The following is a 26,696-nucleotide window of genomic DNA, read 5'->3' as shown; positions in this document are numbered from 1 at the left end:
GGGGATTTCTTTGAGTATTTTAGACGAAAATTTGGGGATTTTTTGGGGAAAACAAAAATTTTTGTCCCACAAAATAAAAATTTAAACTTTTAATTGAAAAAGTTTTCACGCTACCCTCAAGACGGGCCCCAAACAAGGGGTAAACATAAAAGTTTACTTTTAAAAATTTTTTGGGCTAAAGCCTTTGATTCTGTAAATCAGGGATCTTTTTTCCCCTTAAAAACTTTAAAAATTTCGCTTTTTTATTTGAAAAAAGGGGGGCAAACTCAAATTCCAAACCCAAACTTTTCTAGGGGAACGGGAACCCCCCTTGTGTTTTTAAATTTGGGGGTTAGACTTTCCCAAGTTTCAAAACCTGTTTTTTTTCTGGATTTTTCCCAAAAAGGCCCCTTCCGCCCCTAGCCCCAAATTCTATTTGTCTTATTCATAAACGATCTCCCATGGATTAAGTTCAGGCACAAATTTTGGGACTTTTATGCTGAGGAAACGAAAAAATGGAGTCCTATTAAACATACAACGTTTTGCACACTTCCCAAAAAAAAAAAAACTTTTAATTTTTTTGGAGCTAGAAAATAAGAAAGCATTCCATCCATCCCAAAATGTAAAGTCCTCTCTATTCCTGGAAAGAAATTCAGCCAATAGGAATTTTACCCTTAAGGCCAATTAAAACAGGGGTTTCAATTTTTTTGCTCGGGGGTTTAAATACCCCCTTAGATTTTTACCATACGGAAAAAAATTTTTGGGGTCGTTTATAAATCAGGGCTTTTTTGTTTTGGAAAAAACACAAACAAAAAAATTTTTCCAAACTAACCAAAAATTTGGGCTCTGAAACGCACTTGCTCATTTTTTCCAAAAGGGGAACAAAAAAAAGAAATTTATAGGCCCTTTCCCCTTGTTAGAAGCCCTTTTTAACCCCCTGTCCCCCCAAAACTGGCTCCAAATTTTAAAAAACCAACTAATAAATGGATGCTTTTCAAAAAAGGGGGATTTAAATTGGGTTTTTGATGAGGAATTCACAAGCATCAGTCCTTTAAAACATACTTTCAATGTCAACAATTGAAAATCCCTTCCTCTCACAAGAGGTTTTTTAATTGAAAAACCAACCCTTGTTTCACAAAAAAGTCAATGGTGTAGGGACAAAAAAGAGCCCTTTTCCAATTTCTTACCAAAATATACAAAGGGGAAACCCCCACGCTTAAGGGCATTTTCACCAAGACCAGCCTAAGGGAAATTTAAAAACCCCTTGTTTTCAAAACAAAAGTGGGAAAAGCAAATCCCTTTAAAAAAATCCCTTCTTTTACCGGGCACATTTTCTTTTGGAATAACTTCCTCTCGGGGAAAAAAGAGACCCCTTGCTGTCCTGAATTTTCTTCAAGGCCAAAATTAAGGGAAACAAACCCAGGTCCTTTAAAAACCCACCAAAAACCAAACGATAAATCACGCGGAACTTCACAAAAAGGGCCTTTTCCTACGGGTACTGGGGTTTACGCGCTTTTTCACAACCGGCGGGTTTGCGCCTAAAATACTCAAAACGGGGGGGCCCCCCCCCTTGGGGGTAGAAAACAAGGTGAATTCTAAACCCGTCTGGGTAATGTTAGAAAGCCCTCTCATTTTCTCCCAATGCCAATTCTCTAATCAAAAATAACCGATCCAAACTATTTAAAGGGGTTAGGGGGGGGTTGGGTTGTGGGGGGGTTTTTTTTAAAAGTATTGTTTTGATTTTAATTTTTTCCCATTCATTAAAAAGGTTTTAACCAAAAAAAATTAACATTTTTTATTTATGCCACGCTTTATTTTATTATTGAACAAATCCTCTTACTAAATACTTACATTTTTTTGGTTGATTGTTGAAATTTTTTTTGTCAAAGGGGGCCCAAATTTTTTAGGGTAATTTTTGCAACCCAACTACGTTCTGGTTTCCCGTCATTTTTAGTAAAATAAAATCACTTTTTTTACCCCTGTTTATTTCATCCAAAATTTCATTATGATGTCCCCATTTTGAAAAGAATTTTTCAATAAAAAAACGGGTAAAGGTGATTAAATTGGGAAATATTTTTTTCCAATATTTGGGAAACCCTCACGAAATCCAACTCGGGGCGCGTCCTGGTAGGTTTTAAACCTACAAAAAACACAAGACTCTATAGAAACGCTTTTTGCAAATTTAAAAATTGGGTTTCTACTTTGAGTTACCTATCTTTTCTGATATACAAAATTAAATTTTTTGGGGATAGTTTGGGAAAAAAACAGGCCGCGCCGGGGGAGCTTTAAAAACCCTTTTTTTTGCTCATGGGACCGATACATAAAAAAACTACACGGGGTACACTTTTTTTTAAAAGCGCCCAACCCTTATTTTTTGAAACCCTAAATAGATTTAAAATGATCGAAATTAAAAAATGAAATAAACTATTTCCCCAAACCGTTTTCGCGCGCCGCAAAAAGTATACAGTGTATGTCAAATATTGGAGGACTTCGCCCCCTTCGACGCGCCGCCAAACTAGCATTCTTTCTTCGTCGATCGCGGGCCTTTTCTCTGTTTGCAGAGCCAAAAGATCTCGCGGATTGGGCATCGCAATCAAGGGCAAGTAAAAAGCAAAACCTTTTTAATTGGCCTAAAAAGTCAATGAAACAATAAATTAAATAACCCAAATTTAAAAAACGGCCCCCTCAAGATTGTACATTTTAAAAATTTATAAAGATCTTGACGGATGTTACTCGTCTAAAATTTCTTTCGAAGGGGAGCGCGCGGCCGCTTTCTTTCTCGAAGGGAAAAGCTACCCAAAAAGCGGCGCCGGGGCCAAAATTTAAAAAAACCAAAGGTCAAATAAAAGATAACCTTTTTTGGGGTTGGAAATTTTTTTCTTAAAATTTTTTAATAAGAAAAAAATGGTTTTTTTATCCAATACAAAATGTAATTTGCATTAAAAAAAAAATAAAGTAAGGGAATGATAATAATGGGCCCAAAAATTTATGGAAAAAATAAAAATGAGGGAAAAGAAAACCGCGCGTATTTTCCCCAGAGTTCACCGTAGTAATCCCCACGGTTTTAACCTGGGGGAAAATTTTTCGGGGGCTCGCCTCATTTTTATTGGAAAGCAGCACTGCAAATTTTAAAATTTTATAAAAAAGCAATGAAAATTAAACAGATTAGTTAGCCCCCCAAAACAAATTTAGGAAAATGGAAATATTAATAGGAAACAGAATTTAAACAAAAACAAAAATCTTACAACAGTAAACCAAAAATAATAACAATGCTTAGCCTCGAAATTTATAAATAAGTATAAATACGAGCGCTAACGCAAAAAATTGTCTTAATCCACAAGTATCTTACGAGTTTTTTTGTTTTATTTTTTTACTGTTTTTTAAATTTTTTTTTTTTGCGTAAACGGGTTTCCCCATTTATATTTCCATTACCCCCCGGGAAAGGGTTTGGGGGGGCCCCAAATAATCTGTGTTAATTCTTTATTGCTTTTATACATTTTTTATCCTGCATTTGCTGACACAATCACCAACATCCGGTTTTTTAATTTTAATTTTAAAATTGCTTGAAAAATTTTTGTTTGGGTACAAGAAAAATTTTTTTTAAATAATCCTCTAAGTATTTTAATTGGGATTTACTTTTTTTTATCTATTTGGGTTCCAAATTTTTTGTATAAATTTAACAGTTCTGTAAGATTCATTGTTAAAAATTTGAGCCCAAAAAAGATTCAAATTTTGTCAAGATTTATATCATAACCCCGTGTATCACCCAAGTTTTTTGAAAACGACCAAAATTTTAAAAGACAAAAATTGGGCCCTCAAACCCCAAAATTACCCCCCAAGGGTCGGCCAAGGACCCAAAATTTGGCGGTTCCCCTTTCCCCTTTTCGGGGGCAATGTTCTTTTTCCCCTGAACAGAAAACAGAAACTCAAAAACCTTTGGGAAATTACAAATGGGAAAAATTTTTAAACTTAATAAAAAACCCACTCTTTTGTGAATTTTTTCCGATGTTAACAAACAATCTTTAACCCCGTGTTAACGGTTTTTGGGTAAGCCATCAATCCATATCTATGAGCGGGGGTTTTTCGGGTTTTTTTTTTCTGATAAGGGGAAAAACAAACCCCACCCAAATGTTTTTAACATTTGGACTTTAGCATGAGAAAAGACAAGATCTATGGGGATTTCCCAAAAGCCTAAAAAAATTGGGGAGGCCCTTCCCCAAAAACAGGGGCCGTTAAAAAATTTTACAAACCCTTATTTAAATCTAAAATTTTTGAACGTCCTACCCCTCACAGTTTTCCCCAAATCTGAAATTTAACAGCGCCATGATCACTAAGTATGAAAATGGCAAGCAAGAAAACCATTTTTCCCTTTTAGATGAAGAGGTCCATAACCCCCCAAAAACACCAAAGTTTTTCCAAACCCTTTCGTTAGGGGAAAAAAGAGTCCTCAGTTTTTAAAAGGGCTAAAACAAAGTCCACGTTTTCCCAACTTTCCCCTCTTCCCCCAATTGGCGACATAATGAAAAAATTTAAAAGACCAAAAAAACTCAGGAAAAACTTTGAACCCAGCCTTTTTCGGACCATACTGATTCATGGAAAATTTGCATTACTCGCCCAGATTGAGGCAGTGCAACCTTGGGCTGCTCCCCCCATACCTCAAGTAAGCCTTTCCCTTACTGCAAGAGAAACTTTAACCCTCAATCAAAGGGAAATCAACACCCCAACAAAAACCCCTCATAAAAGCCCCCGTTTTTCCCCCTGCTTCATCAAAAGCAAAACCCTTTCTGTGATGTTTAGCTCAAGCAGTTCTCCAAAATTAAAATGCTACAAAACTTTCCTCTTTCTCACAAGAAGCACATGGGATTTCAAAAATACCCCGGGGCATTTCAAACGGAAACAATGGAAAAGCTTTCAACTCCCCAATAAAAAGAAAAGGGCAATTTGAGCAAATAAGTGAAAAAACCATCGTAATTCCCCCTTGGTGTTAAAAATAAAAATTTTGGGAAATTTTTAATTCCAAAAGAGCCCTCGACACATGAGGAATAATTTAAAAAAAATTTTTGTCACCCCGAAGAAATTTTTTTTTCCAAAAGGGAAAAAGCAAAGGCCCCCGTAATAAACACCAAAATTTCCCCCCCCCCTTTGATAATCTGATCCATTTACTTTTAAATTTGTTGGGGCCCCCCCAAAAAACTTTCAAAAAATTAAGATCATAAACATTTTCCAAAAAGAAAGTTTTGCTAGAAATAAAGTGATAAATGAACAACAATTTTCCCCCCTTTTTTTTCTAAAAATTTCCTTCCAAATACCCCTTTTGTTAGCTTTTTCCCCAGAGAAAAAACGATTTGTTTAGTGATAGATTGGGTTTTTTGGAAATCATCTTTTTTTAAATAGATTTGGGGAAGGGCAATGGCAATTTTTTAAACAGCGATGGTAACTTTAAACTAGCAAAACACTCAATATCAAAAGCCCCACCATTGAAATTTGACATGACATTTCCACCTGAATATTTATTTTTGGGTTTAAAGTTTTAAAAAAAATTTTCTATTGAAAAATAGTTTCAAAAGCGGAAAAAAATTTTTTCCAAACCCGATTTTTGTTTGATTTAGGGGCCAAAAACGACCCAACCCGGTTTTTTGTGAAAAAAAAACCAAAATAAAACCACAACCAGGGGGGGGTTTTACAAATTTTTCATAAAACCTTTGGGGATTGGGGCCCCTGGGGAAAACAATTCAAAGGGGGTCCTTTAAAAATTTAGTAAAAGGGGAATGAAATTAAATAAAAATCATTCGGGGGAAACATAAGGGGTAGGGCATAATTTTAAATTTTTAGTGAATTTTAAAGGGGGTACTTTTTGGGAAAAGGGAAAACCCAAAAAATTTCCCTTTTTAAATTTGGATGGGAAGGAAAAAGGGTTTTAGGGGGGGGGGGGTTTTTTGGTTTAAATTTTAAAAAAAAGTTAAAATTTGGGGGTTTGGTTTTTTTTTTTGGGGGAAATGTTGGGGGGATTTTGTTAGGTTGGGGGAGGTAAATTTTATTTGGTTGGTTTGGGGAAAAAAGTGAGGGAAATTTTTTGGGTTTTGGGGGTTTTTGGGGGTTAAAATGGGGAAAAATTTGGAAAAGTTGTTAAATGTTTTGGTTATGTGGATTTTTGAGGTTAAGGGGGGAATGTTTAAGGGAAATTTTTTTTTGGGAAATTTTGGGGGGGATTTTGTTGGGGGGGGTTTTATTATTTTTAAAGATTGGAATTATAAAATGGGGAAATTTTAAAAGGTTTGTATTTTATTAAATTGGAAAAATTTTTGGGAGGTTTATATTTATTGGGGAAAAAGGGGGGGGTTTTTGGTATTTTTTGGATGTGTGATTTTTAAATTGGGGTTTTGGTTTTGGTTTGGGTTTAAAAGGGTTTGAATGTTTCCCCAGGGGCCCCAACCCCCTTAAGATAAGCTGTTCACTTCAAACATCAATTCAGGGTTTCAACCAAAAGGAAAAATTTAACCCGACCAGTACACAATACACCAAACCCAAAAACAACTAAAACACTCCTGCCAGTCCACACTCCACCCCCCCCCCCTGAGAAAAAACCGATGATTAACCTTTTTGATAAATTTAAATTGCCTGGGTCCCCTCATTTGCTTAAACGTTGATTGATTTCGTTACAAAAAGTATCGTTGTTATCTGTTTTCCCGTTTTGTCCCCGGAAAACTAGTTAATCCCCCATATGGCAACCAACGAGATCTGGAAACATTCCAAAAGAGGGGACAAAAAGGGGCCTTTCATGCAATGGGGACAAATCTTTTCCAGCACAAAAAAAGCCCAAAAAGGGCTTACACTAATCCTTTGGGACCCCCTTGAGATTAAAAATCGGTAAAGAAATGCAGCTCTAAAAATGAGAATCTTGGCCCCCCCCCAAAGTCAGCGCCCAAAAAATCATCCAAATAGATTTAACACGAGAAAAAAAACTAAGGGAAAATGTATCCCCTTTAGGGGGCTGGGATTTCCCACTTTGTTAAGATTGTTTTGTCACTGTTTTTCACTGTAAAGTATTGATCTTCACTTTCAATTAATTGACTATTTTAAAAATTAGCGTTTAAATTTGTGTACGATACCCGGGAATTATGACCCCTCAACCCGGGAATTTTAAAAAACATAAACTATGATTAATTAACCCCATAAATCGAGGGGAAAAAAAGAATTTGTTTGACCAAATTTTACGCCGAAAATTTAGTTACCCCGATAATTAAAAAATGATTATGGTTATCGGCGAAAAAAAATTGTGGCCCAAAAAAAAAAAAAAGCCCCCCTAGTACATTATTTTTGAATGAAAAATTAAACGGGAAAAAGGTTATGGGGTTTGGGGGATATAAACATTAAAGTTTTAAATCTCATCCACCCAGTACAAACAAAATTGGCCCCTTTGTTCGTTTTGGCGGGTAATTCCCGTTCACTATAATTATAAAATAAGCTCCAACAGTCACTTCAAATAAAAAAAATTGTCCCAATCATTTGCACTTTAAAAAAGATAACACATCCCCGTACAAAATTGAGTTTGGGCCCGCTTATAACCTAATACTATACATTACACCGTTAAATTAAAACACACCCCCCGTCGCGCCGCGCTTTTCTTTGCCCGGCATTATACACACTTTCCCCGCAAAAATCCTCGCGCGTGCGTACTGGGGGGGTTTGGCTTTGGGAACGGACGGAGGACAGAGAAAAATATTCAACCCCCCTACCGTATTAAAAATCCCTTTTTTTCTGAAAAAATGTCTTTGAAACCCTTTCCCTTTTGCCTTTTTACAAAGGTAAAAGGAAAAAAATTAATATGACCTTGAATGTTAAAATTCCTTATGGATTAAGGGACGGGATAAATGTGGGTTTGGGGTAATTTCCCCATTTTTTTCCCGAAAAACCACTTTTTTCCGGCGTTAAAAAACCCGCTACTCAGCTTTTGGGTTTCCCCAAAGGGGGTATGGGTGTCTTTTTTAAAACGTTGTTTTTAATTCATAAAGAAATATTGGAATTGTTGTGGGTTTTGACTTTTTTGGCTAAAATGCAAAAAATTTCCCCTTTTTGCCCTTTTTGTATTTTCCCTTTTATGTAAAATTTGATTTAAATGGGCCCAATTTTAATTTTTTAGGTTTTGATATCTCAAAAATTAAAATAGGATAAAAGTAAAAGTAACTTTAAAATAAAAACTTAAATTTTAAAATTTAAAAAATGATGAAAGGGATGCGTAAAGTAAAAAGTGATTAAAATTATTGGAAGAAAAAATCCCCCTTTATTTAATTGTTTGGGTTTTTAGTTAAATTTAAAAAATTTTTTTCCATTAGTTTGTTTTACCCGAGTCAATTTTGTCTACTTTCAACAATTATTGATAATTGATTGTTTACTTTTTAGAATGCGAAAATTTTAAATTGTTATCTTAAAAAGGGAAATTTTACTTCGGAAAAAAAATTTTGAATCAAAAATTTGAAAGGTTGGGAAACCCGGTAAAAGGGGCGACCGGGAAAATGTGGGGGGTTTTGGGCATTTTGCCATATTTTTCCAAAAACCATATTTTAAGGTGTTAAAAAACCCCGCGTAAACCCCGAGAAAGGGGGTTTAAACCATCAAGGGAAAAATGGTTGAAAAACGGGGACATTTTCCCCGACTACTATTATGAAATATTCAAACTTTTTATGCGATTTTTTTCAATCTTTGTTTTGATGAACGTTGGGGATCATCAAGTTTAGTGTGAGATAGTTTGAAAGTACCTTAGTCTAAATTAAAAAGGTTGAAATTAGAAATCATTGAAAAACGTAATTTTAAAAAAATTTTAACTATCAGAATGTTTGTTTACAGCCCAAATTTTGGGAAAAGTAAGTGTTAAGTATCATGGGGCCCTTTTTGTATCTATTAACAGGCATATGAACTTTTCCCCTTTGCAAGCCCATAAAAGGGATGAAAAAAAGTTCATACATAAATTTTCTACTGAACTTTTAAATGATTAACTAAATTTTTTCTTCAAAAGAAATTTCCCTAAAAAGAAGGAAAAGGAGACAATGGAAATTGAAAAAATGTGGTTATTAGAATGATAAAGTGTAATGACCCTTGGGATTGCACAAGATTCAGAAAAATTTAGAAATAATTAGCTAAAACCGCAAAAGGCAAATGTAATCGAGACACAAGTTAAAATTCCCCAAATGTCTTAAAGGGGTATGGAAAATTAAAGGGAAAAAAATATGCCCCCGGGCCCATAATTGAAAAACTATCAATGAGAATGATCCGACTATTTAACTTTCTTTTTGCAAATGTTGGTCAAGATTAAAAAATCGGCCCCCCAATATTAAAAGATTAGTTTTACTGATTTTTTAACCCTAAAACTTCTAAATTCATTTGATGATTAAGAATAAAGAAATAAATTTTAATTTTTGTGAAACGTAAGTGAAAAAGGCCTCATATGCATGTGCTTATTTTATTTAAAGAAAGTGTCACCAATTGAGCCACTGCCCCATATTGTCAATTTGAGAAATAAGGTGTTGTACAACCCCTTTGTAAAAAAAGCTAGAGTAACCCCACAAAACGGAATGAAAGAGTCCTAAAAATTACAGGCCAATATATTTCCCCTTTGTGGGAAAATTCGAAACTTGTCGGAAGCAATATGTTTTTAGGGAAAGGAAAAAACTTTTCATGGCATCAATAGGCTTTGAAAAAAATCCACAACTTATTTGATGTACGATTGAGGGACGAAATATATATGAGTAAATCAAAGCTTATAAACCGGAATCACTTTTTTGATCTTAAGAAGCCTTTAACAGTAAAATCATAAAAAATTTTAGCTTCAAAAATTGGATTTAGGGAATTTGGTGATTGCTTTAACTGGTTTAAGAATTTTTATTTGTGAATAATGAAAGGTTTAAATGGCAAATAAGTCATTTTAGAAGTTTGAGTGGTTCCCAAAAGGGAAAACCCTTATTGGGCCTATATTTTTTAGTATTTATAAATAAATCATTTATGTGAAACCCTTTTAAAGCCTTTCTTTTGAGTGAGGGCATATTCTTTGAAAACCTGCAAAAGGGCACTTTTTAAAACATAAAATAGAATTATGACAATTTTAAATGGTCAGTGTTAAAAGTTATACTCAATGAAAAGAAGAGAATTTATTTTTGATTTGTTGATAAACATGTGAATTAACCATTGAATGTGAGAGGTAATTTCAAATAAACGAGTGAAGAGAAAAAATATTTGGTCATTTAGTATAAATTAAATTAAAACCCATGTAGATTAAATTTTAAGGGAAAGGTATGAAGGAAAATTTGGGTGATGTATAGAAGTAAAGCATGTCCCCTTTAAATATGGAAAATGTTTGCCAATGCCCCATGTTCCCCAAAATTCGTTTTTTAGAACATCTATTGTAGAGGGCAAAAAACTTGCTGAATTGACATTGTACAAAAGGTAGCCAAAATGCTTAAGTTAAAAAACAAGAGCACCCTTAATGTTTTAGGAATGAAAGGTTACCCCCCCTCTTAGACGAAACCCCCATCTGTCAAATTATATGTTTAGAATCATATGACAATTTGCCTAAACTTTATGAACAAATTTAGTTACTATCGGAGGTGTGGAGCGGTGAAAGCTGAACTATATGAAAATGACACACATAAAATTTAAATTTTATTGGGGGAAAATTTTGAAAATGCCCCAAAGGGATTACGAAATTCCCCGGTTTTAAAAAGCTTTAGTGTTTTTTAAAAAAACAGTACTTCATCTAAAACAAAAAAAAATTATACCGTCGACAATTCTTGAAATTTTACACTGCAATCATAGTCGACGATAATAGCATCTTCTAATTTTTTAAAAATTGAGGCAAAATTAATTGATGTATCGAAAGGTTTTTCCCCTTTTTTACCCCCCTTCCCATTTTGATTGTTTTTGCAATGATGAATTTTTTTAATGGAGAAAGGGGTTTGCACAGGGGTTTATTTTTTAACATTTTTAATTTTTGACTTTTAAACCCTAGTGGTAGTTTTATGACCACATTTAAATTTATTTACTTTTATACTTGTATTTTTTTTTGGTGCTGTATCCCCCATTTTTAACTTTGAAAATTGAAAGTTTTTGACGACACATTGATGAATGTTATTTTATTTAAATTTTATATTCTAGATTTTATTCATTTTTAAAGGGACGACAATTCCTGGGTTTTTTTCTTATTATTTACTCAATTTTTTTTACGATTTTTTTTTAAAAGGGACTTGACAGATGATTAATTGGGCTTCATAATTGCCTAATTTTTTTCACTTGATTAGGTTTAGAAATTTTCTTGGTTTAAAAGTTTCAAATTTTTAATTTAAATTTGTAGTATGACAGAAAGGAATAAAATTATTAATTTTGTTTTGGGCTTTTATATTAAATTTTTGGGGTTTTAAATGATGTAGGAAATTTTAAATTTATAAAAATTTTTACATTGTGGTTGGGCATTTTGATAGTAAAATGTTAATTATTTAAAATTTTATTTGATTGGTATTCGATTTTGATTATTTTCTGGAAAAGATTTTATATCTAAATTTTGGCTTTAGGGGGGGTCCCCAAAAAAGAACTGGATTTTCCCAGGAAGCACCCCGTGCACAGCCCCTTGGTTAATTTATTTAAATTTATTAACCATTATTCTGTATGTGCACAAAAATTTTATTTCAATCAAAAATTTAAACGAAAAAGAAAATTTTTAAAAATTTTTATAAACCCATCAATGAATTATGTTAAAATTAAATGGGTTTTAAAAAAAAAACAGGTGGTTATGCGTAGGAAGGGCCCATGGGACCGCGGGAAAATGGCAAAAATGGGTTGGGAAAAACCCCATTATTGGCATGAGTCCTTGATCTCGTGATGGTGCGGGGGTTTGGAGGGGCCCCCCTTCAGTTTGTAAATGAAAAATAATAATCAATTTGAGGAAATACCTACCAAGCTTTTATGGTTACTTGATATGTACAATCTGAAAATAAAGATAAAAATTTTCAAATTCTTTTCCTAAATTTGGATTTTTAAAAGGGGCCCTTTGGTAGAATTTTTGTAAATAACCAAAATTTTTGTTAAGGCAGAATTGTAGAAATCTAAAGTTTTTTTGCCTCAAATGAATGTCATTGTCAATGAAAATTTTATTTCCTCTTGTGTCTTTTGCCATCCCCAGTGACCTTGGGATGGTCCTTAAAAAAATTTAGTCAAAAACAGTGAAATTTGGGTCGCAGAAATCCAGGGGCTGTGGGGTGGTGGGTTTTTTTTGGGTGTTACGTGAATCAAAAAAAGGGGTGGGGTTTAAACTTTTTTTTTTGTGTGTTTTTGGCTGTTTTAACCCCATTTTAGAAGAGATTTTTTTTAAAAATATTAGAAGGGAGTAGGGTCGTTTAAGTTAAGATAAATATCATCATTGCCATTCTGAATGGTTTGTAAAATGGGCCCTTTTTAGCCCAAGGTTTTGGTCCTTTTTGCATCACATTGTACTGTAAAGTGAAATTTTTTAAGAAATAGGAAATGACCCCGCTCACTAAATTCCCCCAAATTAACCACTTACCATAAAAAAAATGCTAAAACCAAAAAAAGTTTTTTTAAAAAAAGAATATTTTAAATTTTTGTTAGTAATAAAAGTTTTTAAACTTTACTATTTAAAGTTAAAGGGAAAGTAAAATAAAATTTTTGTTTCTTTAAAAATTTTCGTTTCTTGACACAAAAAACAAAAAAATTAAACAGGGGAAACGGGAAAACCCCACGTGTACGATTTAGCCAATACATGCATTAGCGCAATAGTTCAAAATTTCGAGGTTCCGGGCACCAAATCATATAGATTCCGTAGTGGGATGGTTTATGTGCTTTTTACCGTTTCAATTAATAGGTTAAAACGGCCCGGTTAGTTTTCCAAAAAGGGATTTGGGAACCCCCACAACAAAAATTTCCAAAGATCATGTGTGCGCTTGCGCCTTACATTCGAACGTTTGAGTGAATAAAGACTTTTTATCGGATTAATATTTCGAATACTTTTACTAATCATATTTCTATTTTCAAGCACCCGCCCCCAGATAAAAATTTAGGGGTCCCCGGACCCTGACGCCATCAAAGCCCCCCCTGCGGAAAGCTGAAATTTGAAAAAGTCTACCTAACCCCAAATTTCGGGGCAAGGGGGCGGGACGGGGGGGAGAAAAAATGTCATCCAAAAATCTTCCAAAATCTCTTTTTTATGTTCTGATGATTTTTCGTTTATCAAAGCTTTCTTTAGGAACAGATCTTTGAGTACCTCAATCGTGTCTTATGCTATCCTCAGTGACCTTGTAAGATGGTTATTGAAGAAAAATTCAGTCAAAACAGTAAAAACAATTCAAATATGTTCTACATGTAGGACATATTCAACATTTTCATTGCATTGAAGTTTTGTCCGGATGTACTGAATCCATGGCTACCTTGATGGCGATTTGTGTCACTCTCACCGATCTCACTGATTGGTCACTGGTGAAAATTTCAGTCAAAACCGCAAAATTTTGGTCAAGGGGACGGCAGAAAAGCTCCTCTTCAAAAATCTTCCAAAATCTCTTTTTATATTCTGATGATTTTCCGTTTATCAAAGCTTTTTTTGGGAATAGAACTTTGAGTTCCTCAATCTTGTCTTGTGCCATCTTCAGTGACCTTGTAAGATGGTCCTTGAAGAAAAATTCAATCGAAACAGTGAAATTTGGGTCGCAGAAATCTGAAATTCAAATATGTCCTACCGGTAGGACATGTTCAAAATTTTCATTGAATCTAAGTTTTCTCCGGATATACTGCTACAGTACCTTGATGGTGGCTTTTGTAATTCTCACCGACCTCACTGATTGGTCAATGGTAAAAATTTGAGTGAAAACCGCAAAATCTCGGCGTAGGGGACAGCAAAAAAGCTCCTCTTCAAATATCTTCCAAAATCTCTTTTTATATTCTGATGATTTTCCGTTTATCAAAGCTTTCTTTGGGAATAAATATTTGAGTACCTCAATCGTGTTTTGTGCCATCTTCAGTGACCTTGTAAGATGGTTGTTGAAGAAAAATTCAGTCAAAACAATGCAATGTGGGTCGCAGAAAGCTGAAATTCGAATATGTCCTACTTGTAGGACATATTCAAAATTTTCATTGCATCAAAGTCACCTCCGGATATATTTCTTCCAGTACCTTGATGGCGACTTGTGTCACTCTCACCGACCTCACTAATTGGTCACTGGTAACAAGTTCAGTCAAAACCACGAAATTCCGGTCAAGGGGACGGCAGAAAAGCTTGTCATCAAAAATCTTCCAAAATCTCTTTTTATACAGGGTGGCCCTTTTAAGATATTGCAGATACGTGATCTCGGCACTTAATCAGTGATTTCGTCACCCAATCAGTAATCTCATCGAGCAACAATGAGCCTCATTAGGTGGTAACGAGCATGTTGGTGGATGACGATCTGATCACTTTGAGTGAATACTGATAGTGACATTCCTTAAAACCGAAGAAATTTGCATTATAGCGCTTCGGTTGCTGTCCAATAAGCAGTCTCCAACCAATCAGGACATTGATTGAGTGAAGATATCACTGATTAAGTGTTGGATTACTTATCTGCAAGATCTTAAAAGGGTCATAACTCGGTTAAATTGTGAACAACCAACTTGAAATTTTGGGAAAGCACTTATCAAACCAAATGTGTCTAGAAACTTTGAAGTTCCTAGCTGAAAGCGTTCTCACGCTGAAAATAGTGAAAAAGAGGGAGTGGCGTGCCACACCCACTGTAATAAATTAAATTTGACGAAACTTTCAGGAAATCTAAGTTTGACCCATATCTATAATCTCTGAAATTTCTGTGCAATTCTAAGAAGAATTACGCGAGTTATTAAAGGATTGTGTGTGGGCAGTAACTTCTGGACCACCCTGTATTATGATGATGTTCCGTTTATCAAAGCTTTCTTTGGGAATAGAGAACCTTATCGTTTCTTGTGCAATCCTCAGTGACCTTGCTAAATGGTCATCGAAGAAATATTCAGTCAAAACAGTGAAATATGGGTCGTGGAAAGCTACCGACTGGTAGAAAATTTTCAAAACTTTCATCGTATCAAAGCTCAGTTCATATTGGACTTTATGACGTCACTTAGTTGCGACTGTATTACAAGCAGAATGAGGAATATAATATTTCTGCTGGTTTAAATTTCAAGTTAAATTGATAAGAAGTGTAGTTTCTAGGCTGTATTCTATTTCTTCACCGAATACCTATTTGAATCAAACTGATTCAAACCATCCACTTAAGAGCATAATACATGTGAGAAATTTACACGACATAAATGATTGCAAAATATAATATTCATTAATATGACAGTAAATAATGAAAATTTACAGATTACGAGATCTCATCTTTCTGGACGTAATCACAAATAACATTGACTTTTTCGTGACAGAATAACGAACAGATCATTCAAATAATAACTGGCAATCGGCCAATTAACACTCTACTTTACACTGTACTTTTTTCACAGTTGAATATATCCTGTCGAGCTAGGGTACCTATCTAGTAAGCAAATACAGATGAGATATGACGAGCGATATGCCATGAGAACAGTAAGTTCTGATTGACTTTACATTTTATTGTTGACATGTAATTTAAACTCTAAAGGTACGTGTAACGTGTTTTGATAATCTTATAATTTAATATATGAATTTAATAATAGGTTTAAATCTGTCAACCTGATAAGGCTGCAAACTCTTCAATAATCTACCCAATATAATTTCCTTGAAAACGGTCCCAATTCTTGCATACAGGTTTCAGCACGAGTCTCGCTAACGCATATGTAAAGAATTTCGCTTGTTTAGAACGCCTAAATGACTTATTAATATTAAGATCTGAACACTTCAGCTACAATATTATTTTCCCGCTCTATTCTGACTGTATTTATAATGTTATTAAACAACTCTTCTTGCTGCACTCCCTGGACTCAGAGCAGGGAATCCGGTTTGGTGACCTATTAAACCGGATAAGTTAACTCAAACAGGTCAGACTACCGGTTTGTATTCTAGGAAGAAGATTTAGTTTCCACTTTGTAGAGGGTGTTATTTTCAAGGTTTTCTGTTCTATTTAGTTTCCGGCTTCCTGCTCACCAAACTTCGCTAATTAATAACCTGCTAATTAATTAATTACCCCAAGTTGTGTTTGTTATTTCTCAGAATTGTAATTATTTCTCTTTAACACAATTCTTGTATTGATAGGATATAGATATGTTGAGTATTGGTAAGAGGCTAGTGCCACAACTGTCCCGATTATGCAAGAGACGGTTGAGCAGCGCACCACGCTCTATTACCACCCACTACACAATGGTGGACAGAGCTTCTGATGAACGCTGGGACGGTGCGTGCTATTTTCATATTTTTTACAGTTTTGCTAATTTTAGGTTTTGGACATATTATTATCTTGTATCCGTGAGTTGAATCAACAACTGTTAACTGTACGTTTGTGTCGGACGTGTAAAAAATAACTCAAGGTAAGTCCTCAGTTAACTGTAAAATATGACATCACCAGATGTTGAAATGGAGCGATACGCTGACGAAGTAGACGTAGCTATAGTAGGAGGTGGTCCAGCAGGTTTATCAGCAGCTATACGTCTTATGCAGAATGCAGAGAGGGAGGGTGCTGAGATTAGAGTCTGTGTAATCGAGAAGGGTCCTGAGATTGGTTAGTGTGATGTGATTATAATCGAACCTTGATAAAAATGTAGATTGCTGCCATTGAAAAAAGAAGTATTTACGGCCTTTAGGGCTCATCGCTGTTTGATCTATTTATGGAAACAACTCTAAAAGTAATTTTAACCATGTGCCATTAAGTAAGTTATGAAGGCGGGACGTGAGCTAGGTGGCATATTATATTCCGGATTTCTGATTTGATTTAAGTTATTTTTGGGTGTTATTAGTTAACATTGTAAACGCTTACAGTGAAAATTCGTAAGAAATTTAACAAATTACGTGGTCGCTCATTTTGTAAACAAGCCAAGAATTTTAATGTAGCGCGCGGACGCCGAACCAGCAATACTTATACAGTTCAACATTGACAGTGCTATAAAAAGCCACGCACGTTTACAATCAAGCAGAGTGGATTTAACGCCAACGTTGGGTACTTGAAGTACCACTTCTTATCACATGTACAATGTTCTGTTATGTTCTTTTATGATTTAAAAAGAAATATAAATATGACATACATAATAAGATTTTATAACAGAATTTAATTTGATTTCAGGGAGTCACACCCTCTCGGGGGCTGTTATCGAGCCCGGTCCCCTCTTAGACCTGTTTCCAGACGCCATTGAACGCGGAGCTCCGCTCAAGACGCCAGTGACCAGAGACGAATTCGCAATTCTTACTAAAAACTATTCAATGGACATTCCTGAACTACTGATCCCCATGAAGAATCACGGCAACTACATAGTCAGATTAGGACATGTGGTCAAGTGGCTCGGTAAGATTCCTTTCTGAATACAACTCGGCGAAACATTAAGAGTTAAATTTCTATAATTGTTAAAACACGTGTTACTGATATGAGTTCAGTTGGTCGTGATTTCCATTGATTATATTTTGTAGACGCGCGCCGAGTTGGACTCGTCGACACGTACACGTCTTTGGAACAAATATTTTACGAGTATCGCCCGTTAAGTTATATTTATAGCTATCTCATCGAATATCAGCCATATTTAGCCGACGAACAATTTTATTCGATATTCAGGCCAGACAGACAGGCCCAATAGTCTGCAAACCAACGTACATACCTTCGGTAACTTAGGTCAACTTCGAGCTAGAGTGTTCAGACCAAGGTCTTGAGTATTTCCACCGCCATATACATAATAGGACAACAAATGCAGATTTATTCAAATTATCCATCGTGCATTATCAGTATTTGTCAAGTTAAACTGATAGTCTGACATAGTATTGGTAATCATTATTTTTGGAAAATTTGTTCGTTAGAATAAATTTTCGTCGCTATTTTGAAAATACGGCGAGTTATCGTCATTATAATCGACCCAAATTACAACCAAATTACAAAATGAATAAATATACGAATAAATGAATAAGGTAGCTAGAAATTACAATCTACATTTTCTGTTAACTTTTCTCTCCAGGTGAGCAAGCTGAAGAGCTAGGAGTTGAGATATATCCCGGGTACGCGGCAAGTGAAGTTCTGTTTCACGAGGATGGATCAGTTAAAGGTGTCGCTACCAACGACGTAGGCATTGCCAAGGACGGATCTCCTAAGGTGAGGGAAAACAGTAATACTTATTTTGTTTTATAATTATTGATGTTATATGCGCATAAACGCTTGTTGATTGTAGGACTGAATCCCTACCGGACGGAATCACTACCACCCAAATATCACTACTGGTAGTGATTTAGTCCGGTAGAGATTCAGTCCGAAAATATACCTCAATCCCTACCAGATGATCTTAGTTCACTAGTTCTAATATCATGACGTGATCTGAGCCGGGGCTCTCATGGAGTGCTTGCTATGGGGCCTGGCAGACATGTGATCCACAGACTTACGTACGCAACGAGGAGCCCTAACGAGAACTGGTTCGGATCAAGTCATCCATAATGACCTGCTATACGACAATACAGTGATGTGAACCTTCACATGCTCGGTATCTCAATCAGCTAGCGGGAATAATATATAAACCCGCAACGCCTGTGTTTATCTTATACCATTACCACTATGTCTTCCTCATCCATCGAGTTTATTCCTGGCAGAAAGAAAGGCAGCCGCAACGTCCTCTACGATGGTCACCTCTACCACCTTAACAGAAAGAGGGAAGACAAGACCTACTGGAAGTGCAACAAGTTCAAGTCCCGCCTGATCCTTGTCCAGGACACCTTCTGTTCTGCTACCCCTCATGATCACGAATCTCAACCAGCAGAAATTGCAGCCCACCGCTCCAAGTCTAAAATGAAGACCCTCGCAGCTACTACTGAGAACTCAACTAAGCAGATTGTTGCAGACTCTGTCGCTGGACTATCCTTCGAAGCCTCGTCCCGGCTCAACTGTGATCCAAGTCATTGGCACGACTAGTCAGACGAGCCAGACAGGCAGCCTACTCCCATCCTGTCAACCCCATCTCCTTAGAAGACCTGGTGATTCCTCCTAACTACCTGACCTCTGCCGGTGGTGACACTATGTTGCTCTGGGACTCCTCCTACGACACCAACACCAGAAGATCTATCCTCCTTGGTACTGCAGACAACATCAACATCATCTATCAGTCAGATCACCTCGTCGTGGATGGAACCTTTAAGACCTCTCCAGACCTGTTTACTCAACTCTTCACAGTCCACGCCTTACACCCTACTGGATGGAGAATCCCTGCAGCCTTTGGACTCCTACCCGGGAAGCGCACCATGTACGAGAACATCCTCAACGAACTGGACTCCTACGGACCCTTCTACCCTCTGTCGGTGCTGGTGGACTATGAAATCGCTATCAGAAACGCAGTCTCCAACGTCTGATGATTATGATAACTTTGGGGATGTTACCGAGTTTCTGAAAGCTGTTGAATCTAAGATTTTGGGTTAATGCTTTAATGTTTACTTATTATTGTGTGATTTAAATTACTGTATCAGTATATTATCTATTATTCTTTGACCAAATTTCTGCTTAGTCAATTATCACGAAAAATGTAATAATAATTAACAAAAAATAAAATAATTAACTAATGAAATACGAATAATTATGCCTTTATTGCAAAGTTCAGTAGGGTCCCCAAATTTGGTTTGGTCTAGAATTTGCGGGAGTGTTTTGTCCCGGGGAGATTTTAGTCCCAAAGTATCCCCAACCTACCCAAAAGTGTTTTGGGATGATTGTCCCTTAGGGGTTTATATGTAAGATTCGGAGTCATGTAGTTAATCTTACCGGCGTGTCACGCACGCTGATTCGTAAGCTGTGTACTACAGGAATTCCTGAGCAGTGCAGATGATATAATTAAATGAAGTTGTGGTAATTAATTTTACCACTATGTATAAATCAACCATAGGTAACTCTAGATTTCCATGAGCGGTCTAAGTAAATACCAGCTGATGAAAAACCGTATTTTGCGTCATTAAAATGAGATAATCGATACTACTCTCATTAGTAAATTATTTTATAGTTAAAAAATTTCAAGAATGTGCTAGCCACTTCCTTTGAACCCGGTTTTGCTCCATACATTTACTCCAACATTTCTCAATCAGATAGAGCAGTCAACCATGTAGAAGCATACAACGCAGCACTTAAATAGCTTTTGATAAAACGTCTCGCACTGCGAGTTTTATAGGCTAAAGTAACGACTATATTGCCCACGGAAGATTCTGCAAAATTGATTATCTTCATGAATTTAAAGATATAGGAAACTCGTTAGATCTTTCAATCGTAAAATATTAATTTAAAGTTAAATCTACGTGACAGAAAGGTGCATAATCTTTAAACCGCAATGAAATCTACGAAAAACAGCAATATTTCTTTGATATTAAGTTTGTGATGAATATGATAATGAAATAACTCCAATTAGTCATCGAATTAATGATATATTATTGGGGCCTGACGCACTGCATCATGATGAAATACTAACAATAGCATACCAAGAAAATCCATCCGGTTGGTTACCTTTATTGCACAATCGACATCAGGTTTTGTTATAAAAGTGATGACAATTGAAGAGGTTTGAAGTAATTGTGAAAGAAGGACCACTAGCTCTGTTTTGAGTAAGAACGTGTTTCCGCTGTTAGAGGCATCTAACTAGGCGATTTTCATTAACCAACGTTTAACGTTTGACTGTCCGCTAACATCCCACACTAATTTCTTCCGACAGGAAAACCATGGAACTAGGTATGGAGAATCCACCCAAGATTAGACCATTGTTTGCGGAAGGTTGCCCATGGACACCTCCTCAAAACAACTGGTTATTGATGAAGTTGAACTCAGTAAGAACTGCCAGCCCATTACAAATGCAATTGAATCAAGGAGGGTAAGTCCATTACCGGCTGCTCTTTTATAGTTTCTTCTAAGTTGGAAGTATAATTGACCAACCGAGTCTCTCCAATCGACGACAATCACATATTATGAATAATGATATTGTGACGTTTTTACAATATAGGTCACCGTGTTAGCAAATATATTCACGTGTAACAAAAATGTCACTTGTCACAATATTGTCACGTGTTACAAAATATCACGTGTAACAATTTGGCAGATGTGGGATGTTCCAGAAGAGAACCCCCTAACCGGGAAAAATATAAAGCAATTTCCACACGGTTGGCTTGCCCCATGGATCAGCACAAACTTTAACGGGTGTTGGGTGTAGAACTTAGTTTATAAATTAATTCTTGATAATAAGTATCATATGATAAAATACTACCAAGAGTTCAAGGTACGATGTTGAGGTACCTGAGTCGATATCTTTCGATAGCTCTCCATCTAATTATCTGCCTTATCTTCCATCACTGATCCTGGTACAGTATGATCCAGGTGTGGCTTTAAAACAAATGTTTAAGGGCCCAACACGCATCTCACTCCGTTGATGAAGAACAGTGTTCTTTTAGCTATGTGTAGCAGGGGACTCCCACTTCTTGTTTGATCCTCTTTGCTAACCAGAATTGCATATAATCATCTTAGAGCAAACCAAAGCCGCCTCTGGGTACACTGCATTTCTTTACTCTCTTTGTAACACCCAAAGTAGTTTATAGTGCTGGTAAGTATGAAGCCATAATCCGCTGACACCCACCTCTACCGTAAAAATGCTGAGCTTTCACCCACTGCCAGGCAGCCCAGGAATAATCTCTCTGAATGTAACGTGCTTGTTTACTTTCTACTTGTTCACCTAAATATACTCTCGTCACCTACTGTCCAACTGCTCTACTGAAATGACCACCTCTTCCTTTATCCGACAGACCTACAATATCGGGAGCGTTCTTTCATTTCCGTAGAATGTGCAGGTAAACTGTGCTTTGGTAGTTATCTTCGTCCAGATAACTGCCAATCTCTTGGACTTTCTCACAAGGGGCTGCACACTTTACATCTTCTTCCTTCCTTCGTTTTTGGTACCAGCTGCTAGATGACTTGAAGTCCTGTCCAGCCCTGAACTTCAAGTTTAAAAACTTTGATGAAGAACTTCTCGATTTGATCCATTTGTGATTTTCGCAATGACCCCTCAGAGCACGTGTTCATGCTTCCCAATTGTATCGATTGTTTGTGTCTAGCGAGAAGTTTTCAAGCTACCAAATGGTTCTACTGTTTGCAGTGTCTCTCAATCCGCAAAGTTGACATGTGTCCTGTGTCAGCAAAATATCCAATCAGGCTTCATGTTTCTGGAGATTTGCAACGTCGAGTGGGTTGGCATTGAGGGTGGAGAACTTAAGGAAGAGGGCGAGGGCTCATCTTTTTAGTTGAAAATTTAAGTTTGTTCCAACCGAGTCTAGCTGCATTGTGTTTTCCCCCCCCATGTATGAATTGTCCTTGAACTCCCTTGTCTACCAGTGTCGGAACAGGATATCCGCTCTGAGATTGGATACCAGTTTTTTCTTTCAGTTTTTCCTTTTCACTGCTACACTCCCTCTTTGGATCCCAAGCCCAATCCCTCCGTGCACTGTTATCACCTACTAACTCTCTGAAGTAAGATCTCTTTCTCTAGCACTCCAGCCATTTAGTGTAACCCCACCGACTGCACCCTTCTTGTTTTCTTGTCCCTGTGCTCCCGAAAGACCTCCTTAACTTTAAATCCTTGCTGTTTTTCTTTAATAGTAACCTTTGGGACACCTGAATGAACTTGTATAAAGTCCGAATAGTCTTTATATTCTATCCAAAGCAATCATTATTTCTGTAAACACACTGACAGTAATTGTCTTTGTTACACCTAGCCATTTCTTCAGATACATCGTATATATTTCTTCAAGATACTATGAAAAAACTAACCGAGATTGTAGATCATAAGGTCCCAGAGAGCTTGCTGTTTTAGAGGTTGTAGTAAATCAGCATTCATCACTCCGATTAAGCCCTGATCCGTCCACTGCCGAAAACAGTGTAATCAGTTTGTCTTCTATCTGCTTCTTGGTATCTTTGAGTGGCCCATATCCACATATATCCAATGGCCAAGAAACTTCTCGGTGTATTTCCAATAAACTGTATCTGATCTCCAATCTACGAAAATTTCAGTCCATAGACACATACCTGTCCATCTAAAACCTTCAACCCCAGGGATACGCATTTAACTCGGCTTTGGCTTTCATGTTTCCTTTGACCAAGTAAGAAAACTTCCATCACATCTATTAGCTTCTTCATCTTTATTCCAGCCTTGTAGACAACAGAGTTAGTCGTCAGCAAAAGCTCGACTTGACGTGGCTGCTATAACTAAAAGACGGCTTGTAAACCCAAGTCGCTGTGATTTATATAGTTAATAATAATTAAAGTTTAATAATTTAATAAGTTAACATTTATTAGATAAGTTGTAATAATACCTGAATATGATAGCTAGTCAATAAGTTAATTTGTTAATAAGCGACCAAAATATGCGGGCATAGAAGTTATTTATATCACTATGCAGTCTAATAAATAAGTCCTAAGAATAACTTATATAGGGGTTTCCCGTTCTCAGGCCCTTGACACTTAGTTTCTTCTGGGGTTCTAATATACCTTTACAAGTAAATGTACTTTTAATATATATTAAGCTCGATCAGTAAAGTTAATGTGCAAACCTCTTCCACGCTCTTCATGTATTTTCTCTACCATATTAACGATGTCTCTGGTGTCTGTTGGTTTTGTCACCGCACTTGATTACAATGAACACCTACTTTCCCCTTTTAAAGAAATGCAGGTATGCTGATCACTGACATGTTCGGAATTGCTTTCATCTTATGGTTTTCTAATATTAATTTCCATTATTTTGTCGATCCCTTTGACTCCCTATTACTGCTCTGCTTCCCGGTGTCGACATAAAAATATTGACAAATTCAAATTATATTGTGACAGGAATTTTAAAGGTTTGATTTAATGTTACGCTGAAGGCGCGAAATGGAAAAGTTTGAGAAATTCGAAATCAACCACTCAGCAGCCCTTGGGTAGTAGTTTATATTTATACTGCTGCATATTAAAAAAGAATATATATTTTATTGTTTTTATGAAGGTGCTCAATAAAGATATTCCGGTAATCTCCAACTATTGACATTCAAGAAGCTGTCAGAGATCTGCTTGGAGTGGGAATTGTAAACCAGTTAGATAATTTACATCGGGAAGTAGCCACAACATGGTGCTCGAAAACTACTCTATCACCAACTTACGAGCTGTCAATGGACGTGGAGATTGTACCACATCTTTATATTTTAGATGTCAAGTGGTCGCCGAGATTCACTTCATGGTTTATCAAATCTAATATATAGTCGCTAAGCTCTCGATAGCTTGAAAGACATCAAAACGCTCTCAGTCCTTATTTTATGTGATTAAAGAACAGACTGCCAAAGAAAAATAGGAAGAAACTACTAGCTTCCAACCCTTTTACCGACGGGCTTTCAATATTATAATATAAAGGCTATATAAAGTACAATAAAGGTAACGCATAAACTGTCCCAATATTTCCACCAGACTGTCACAAAACGTAAAAAAGCCAAATTATGGTTAACATCTTAACTGAACTTCAGAGTTACAGACGCAGCACCTAAGATAGCTGCCCATCTTGATGGTGGAGATAGGATTTATGTACGGGCCGAATGGCTCTCAAAGAAGGAGTTATACCAGTCTCTCCTGAAATAGTGTTCCAGTTACTATAATTAATATTATTTACACTTTTACGGGTTATTACAAATATTATTTACACTTTCAAATGTTAAGCAGTGGGTTTCCGCCTTTTTATTTCCCCCCCACCCCCCCCCCCCCCCCCCCAAAAAAACCAAAAAAAAAAAAATTTTTATTTTTTTTTTATCAATACGATTACCTAACGATTAATTCCAATAACCTAATTACATTTACAATCCCCCAACTACCCTGTGTTCGAGTGGACTGAATTATGGTGGCCTGCAGGCCTGGTTAGTTTTAAACGTTCCCCCAAGCTATAAGTGACTCCACACGGCCATGTAGATCCCGGCATTATCGCTGCTTGATTGCCACCGTTCGCCAGTATAGTGAACGGTCAACCTCCTCCATTGAGAAAAGTATTGTTTTTATTTCGCGAGTAACGCATCCGGTCGAAAGTATAATTCGAATTTTTTTTCCCTTTGACACTTTCAATTCTGAATTTTCTTTCTTTTCATTAACATAGAACCTGCCTAGTCACGTATTTTGCTTTATTCACGTCACTACAAACCACGCGTCAACCACGAAAATTAAATGGAATTCTTGATGGATACCCTCGACTCATTAATAAAAATCAATTTTCAAGTCCCTCTTGAAGTTGAAGAAAAAACAAAAATTTTGTATTACACGGAACAATCACCGGTTTTAACTTCTTGCTTCTAAGAAGGTTAAACACTAAAATAAGTAGGAGAAGTCACATGTCCCTTCTATTAAATTGTTTCTTAATTAACCTCCTGACTTCCTGTCCAAAGTTTAACTACTATTATAAGCCTTCTCTCCCGACATCTTATTAAATATTGTTAATTAACTCCCTCACTACCAAAGTTTTTTAACTACCATAATAAAGTGGACGCCTCTCACATCAAAGTTTAAAACCCCGCACTTTTAATCATGTGAGGTTTTAGAAACTTTTATCCCATAAGCGCGTAATGGAACAGCCGACTGTTGTGGGAGGAGCTGTACGGCTTGCCGGAATGTTTAAACCTTCTATGTGCAGTTACGAAGATGCTGGTCTATGGTGATGTTTTTAGATTTGAAACTTTTAAACTTTAAAGCCACTTCAACTGAATATAATCGAATAGAACCCCGAACACCATTAATTTAATCTCAAAAAGCATAATATGAATACAGAATGTATGTATGTACATTGCATAAATTGCGCATAGTGCATATGTTGCATAATAATTAACAATTGAAAAAATCAATAGATAACCGCCATGAATTTGTACACGGGGGGATTTTTCTAACGTGGTACTGTGGAGGAAAATAGCCCTGGACACTGAAATTCACGGAGCTGACCATTGACTCACTACTCCTCCCTTCTGAACAGAGCAAAGTCATTGAATACCCTAAACAGGTATAATTTTATTAGAAAGCACAGGATAACCTAAACCATGTTATGATTTTATTAGAATGAACAGGAACCCTAAACCAGTTAGAGATAGTATAATGAACAGGAATACCCTAAACTGGTAAGGAGTTTTATTAGACTGAACAGCATACCCTACACAACATGTTATTATAGATAGTAAATAACAGGAACAGTATACCCTAAAAACCATTTCGTCTTTTATTAGAATGGAACAGTAACCTAAACCAGGTTTATTATAATTATTCGAAGAACAGGACCTTTGGAACCTTGATAGAATGAATGCTCACCTAACATGAGAATCCGGCATTGATACACAGGGAGGGATCCGGAGTTTCAACATTATATCTCCAGTAACGGAACTATGTAATATATAACTGGGGCTCACAACCATATATCAAATATCTTTGCCTGCTACCTGTGATGTTAGCTCTAGTTTTAAAATCTTAATTTCCCAGATAACAAGCTGAACGTTTGATCCTCTGCTTCCTCGTAGGCACTTGCCCGGTACTACCACGTAGGGTGACCAGCCCTGCTCATTCACT

General features: G+C 36.2%; 1 protein-coding gene across 1 annotated transcript; it reads left to right on the top strand.

Moving 5' to 3' along the window:
* Nucleotides 1–16,195: 16,195 nt before the first annotated feature.
* Nucleotides 16,196–19,615, top strand: LOC134818660 (electron transfer flavoprotein-ubiquinone oxidoreductase, mitochondrial-like). The gene is made up of 5 exons (XM_063828299.1): nucleotides 16,196–16,343; nucleotides 16,515–16,667; nucleotides 17,226–17,444; nucleotides 18,103–18,236; nucleotides 18,418–19,615. Exons 1-5 carry the CDS (start codon nucleotides 16,214–16,216, stop codon nucleotides 18,433–18,435), a joined length of 654 nt encoding a protein of 217 aa, XP_063684369.1. The 5' UTR covers nucleotides 16,196–16,213; the 3' UTR covers nucleotides 18,436–19,615.
* The last annotated feature ends 7,081 nt before the right edge of the window (nucleotides 19,616–26,696 follow it).

This window comes from Bolinopsis microptera, chromosome 7 (genome assembly GCF_026151205.1).
Source record: "Bolinopsis microptera isolate Bmic1 chromosome 7, MBARI_Bmic_1.0, whole genome shotgun sequence".
In the NCBI taxonomy this organism is placed as follows: domain Eukaryota; kingdom Metazoa; phylum Ctenophora; class Tentaculata; order Lobata; family Bolinopsidae; genus Bolinopsis; species Bolinopsis microptera.
This window is presented reverse-complemented; position numbering and strand designations above follow the sequence as displayed.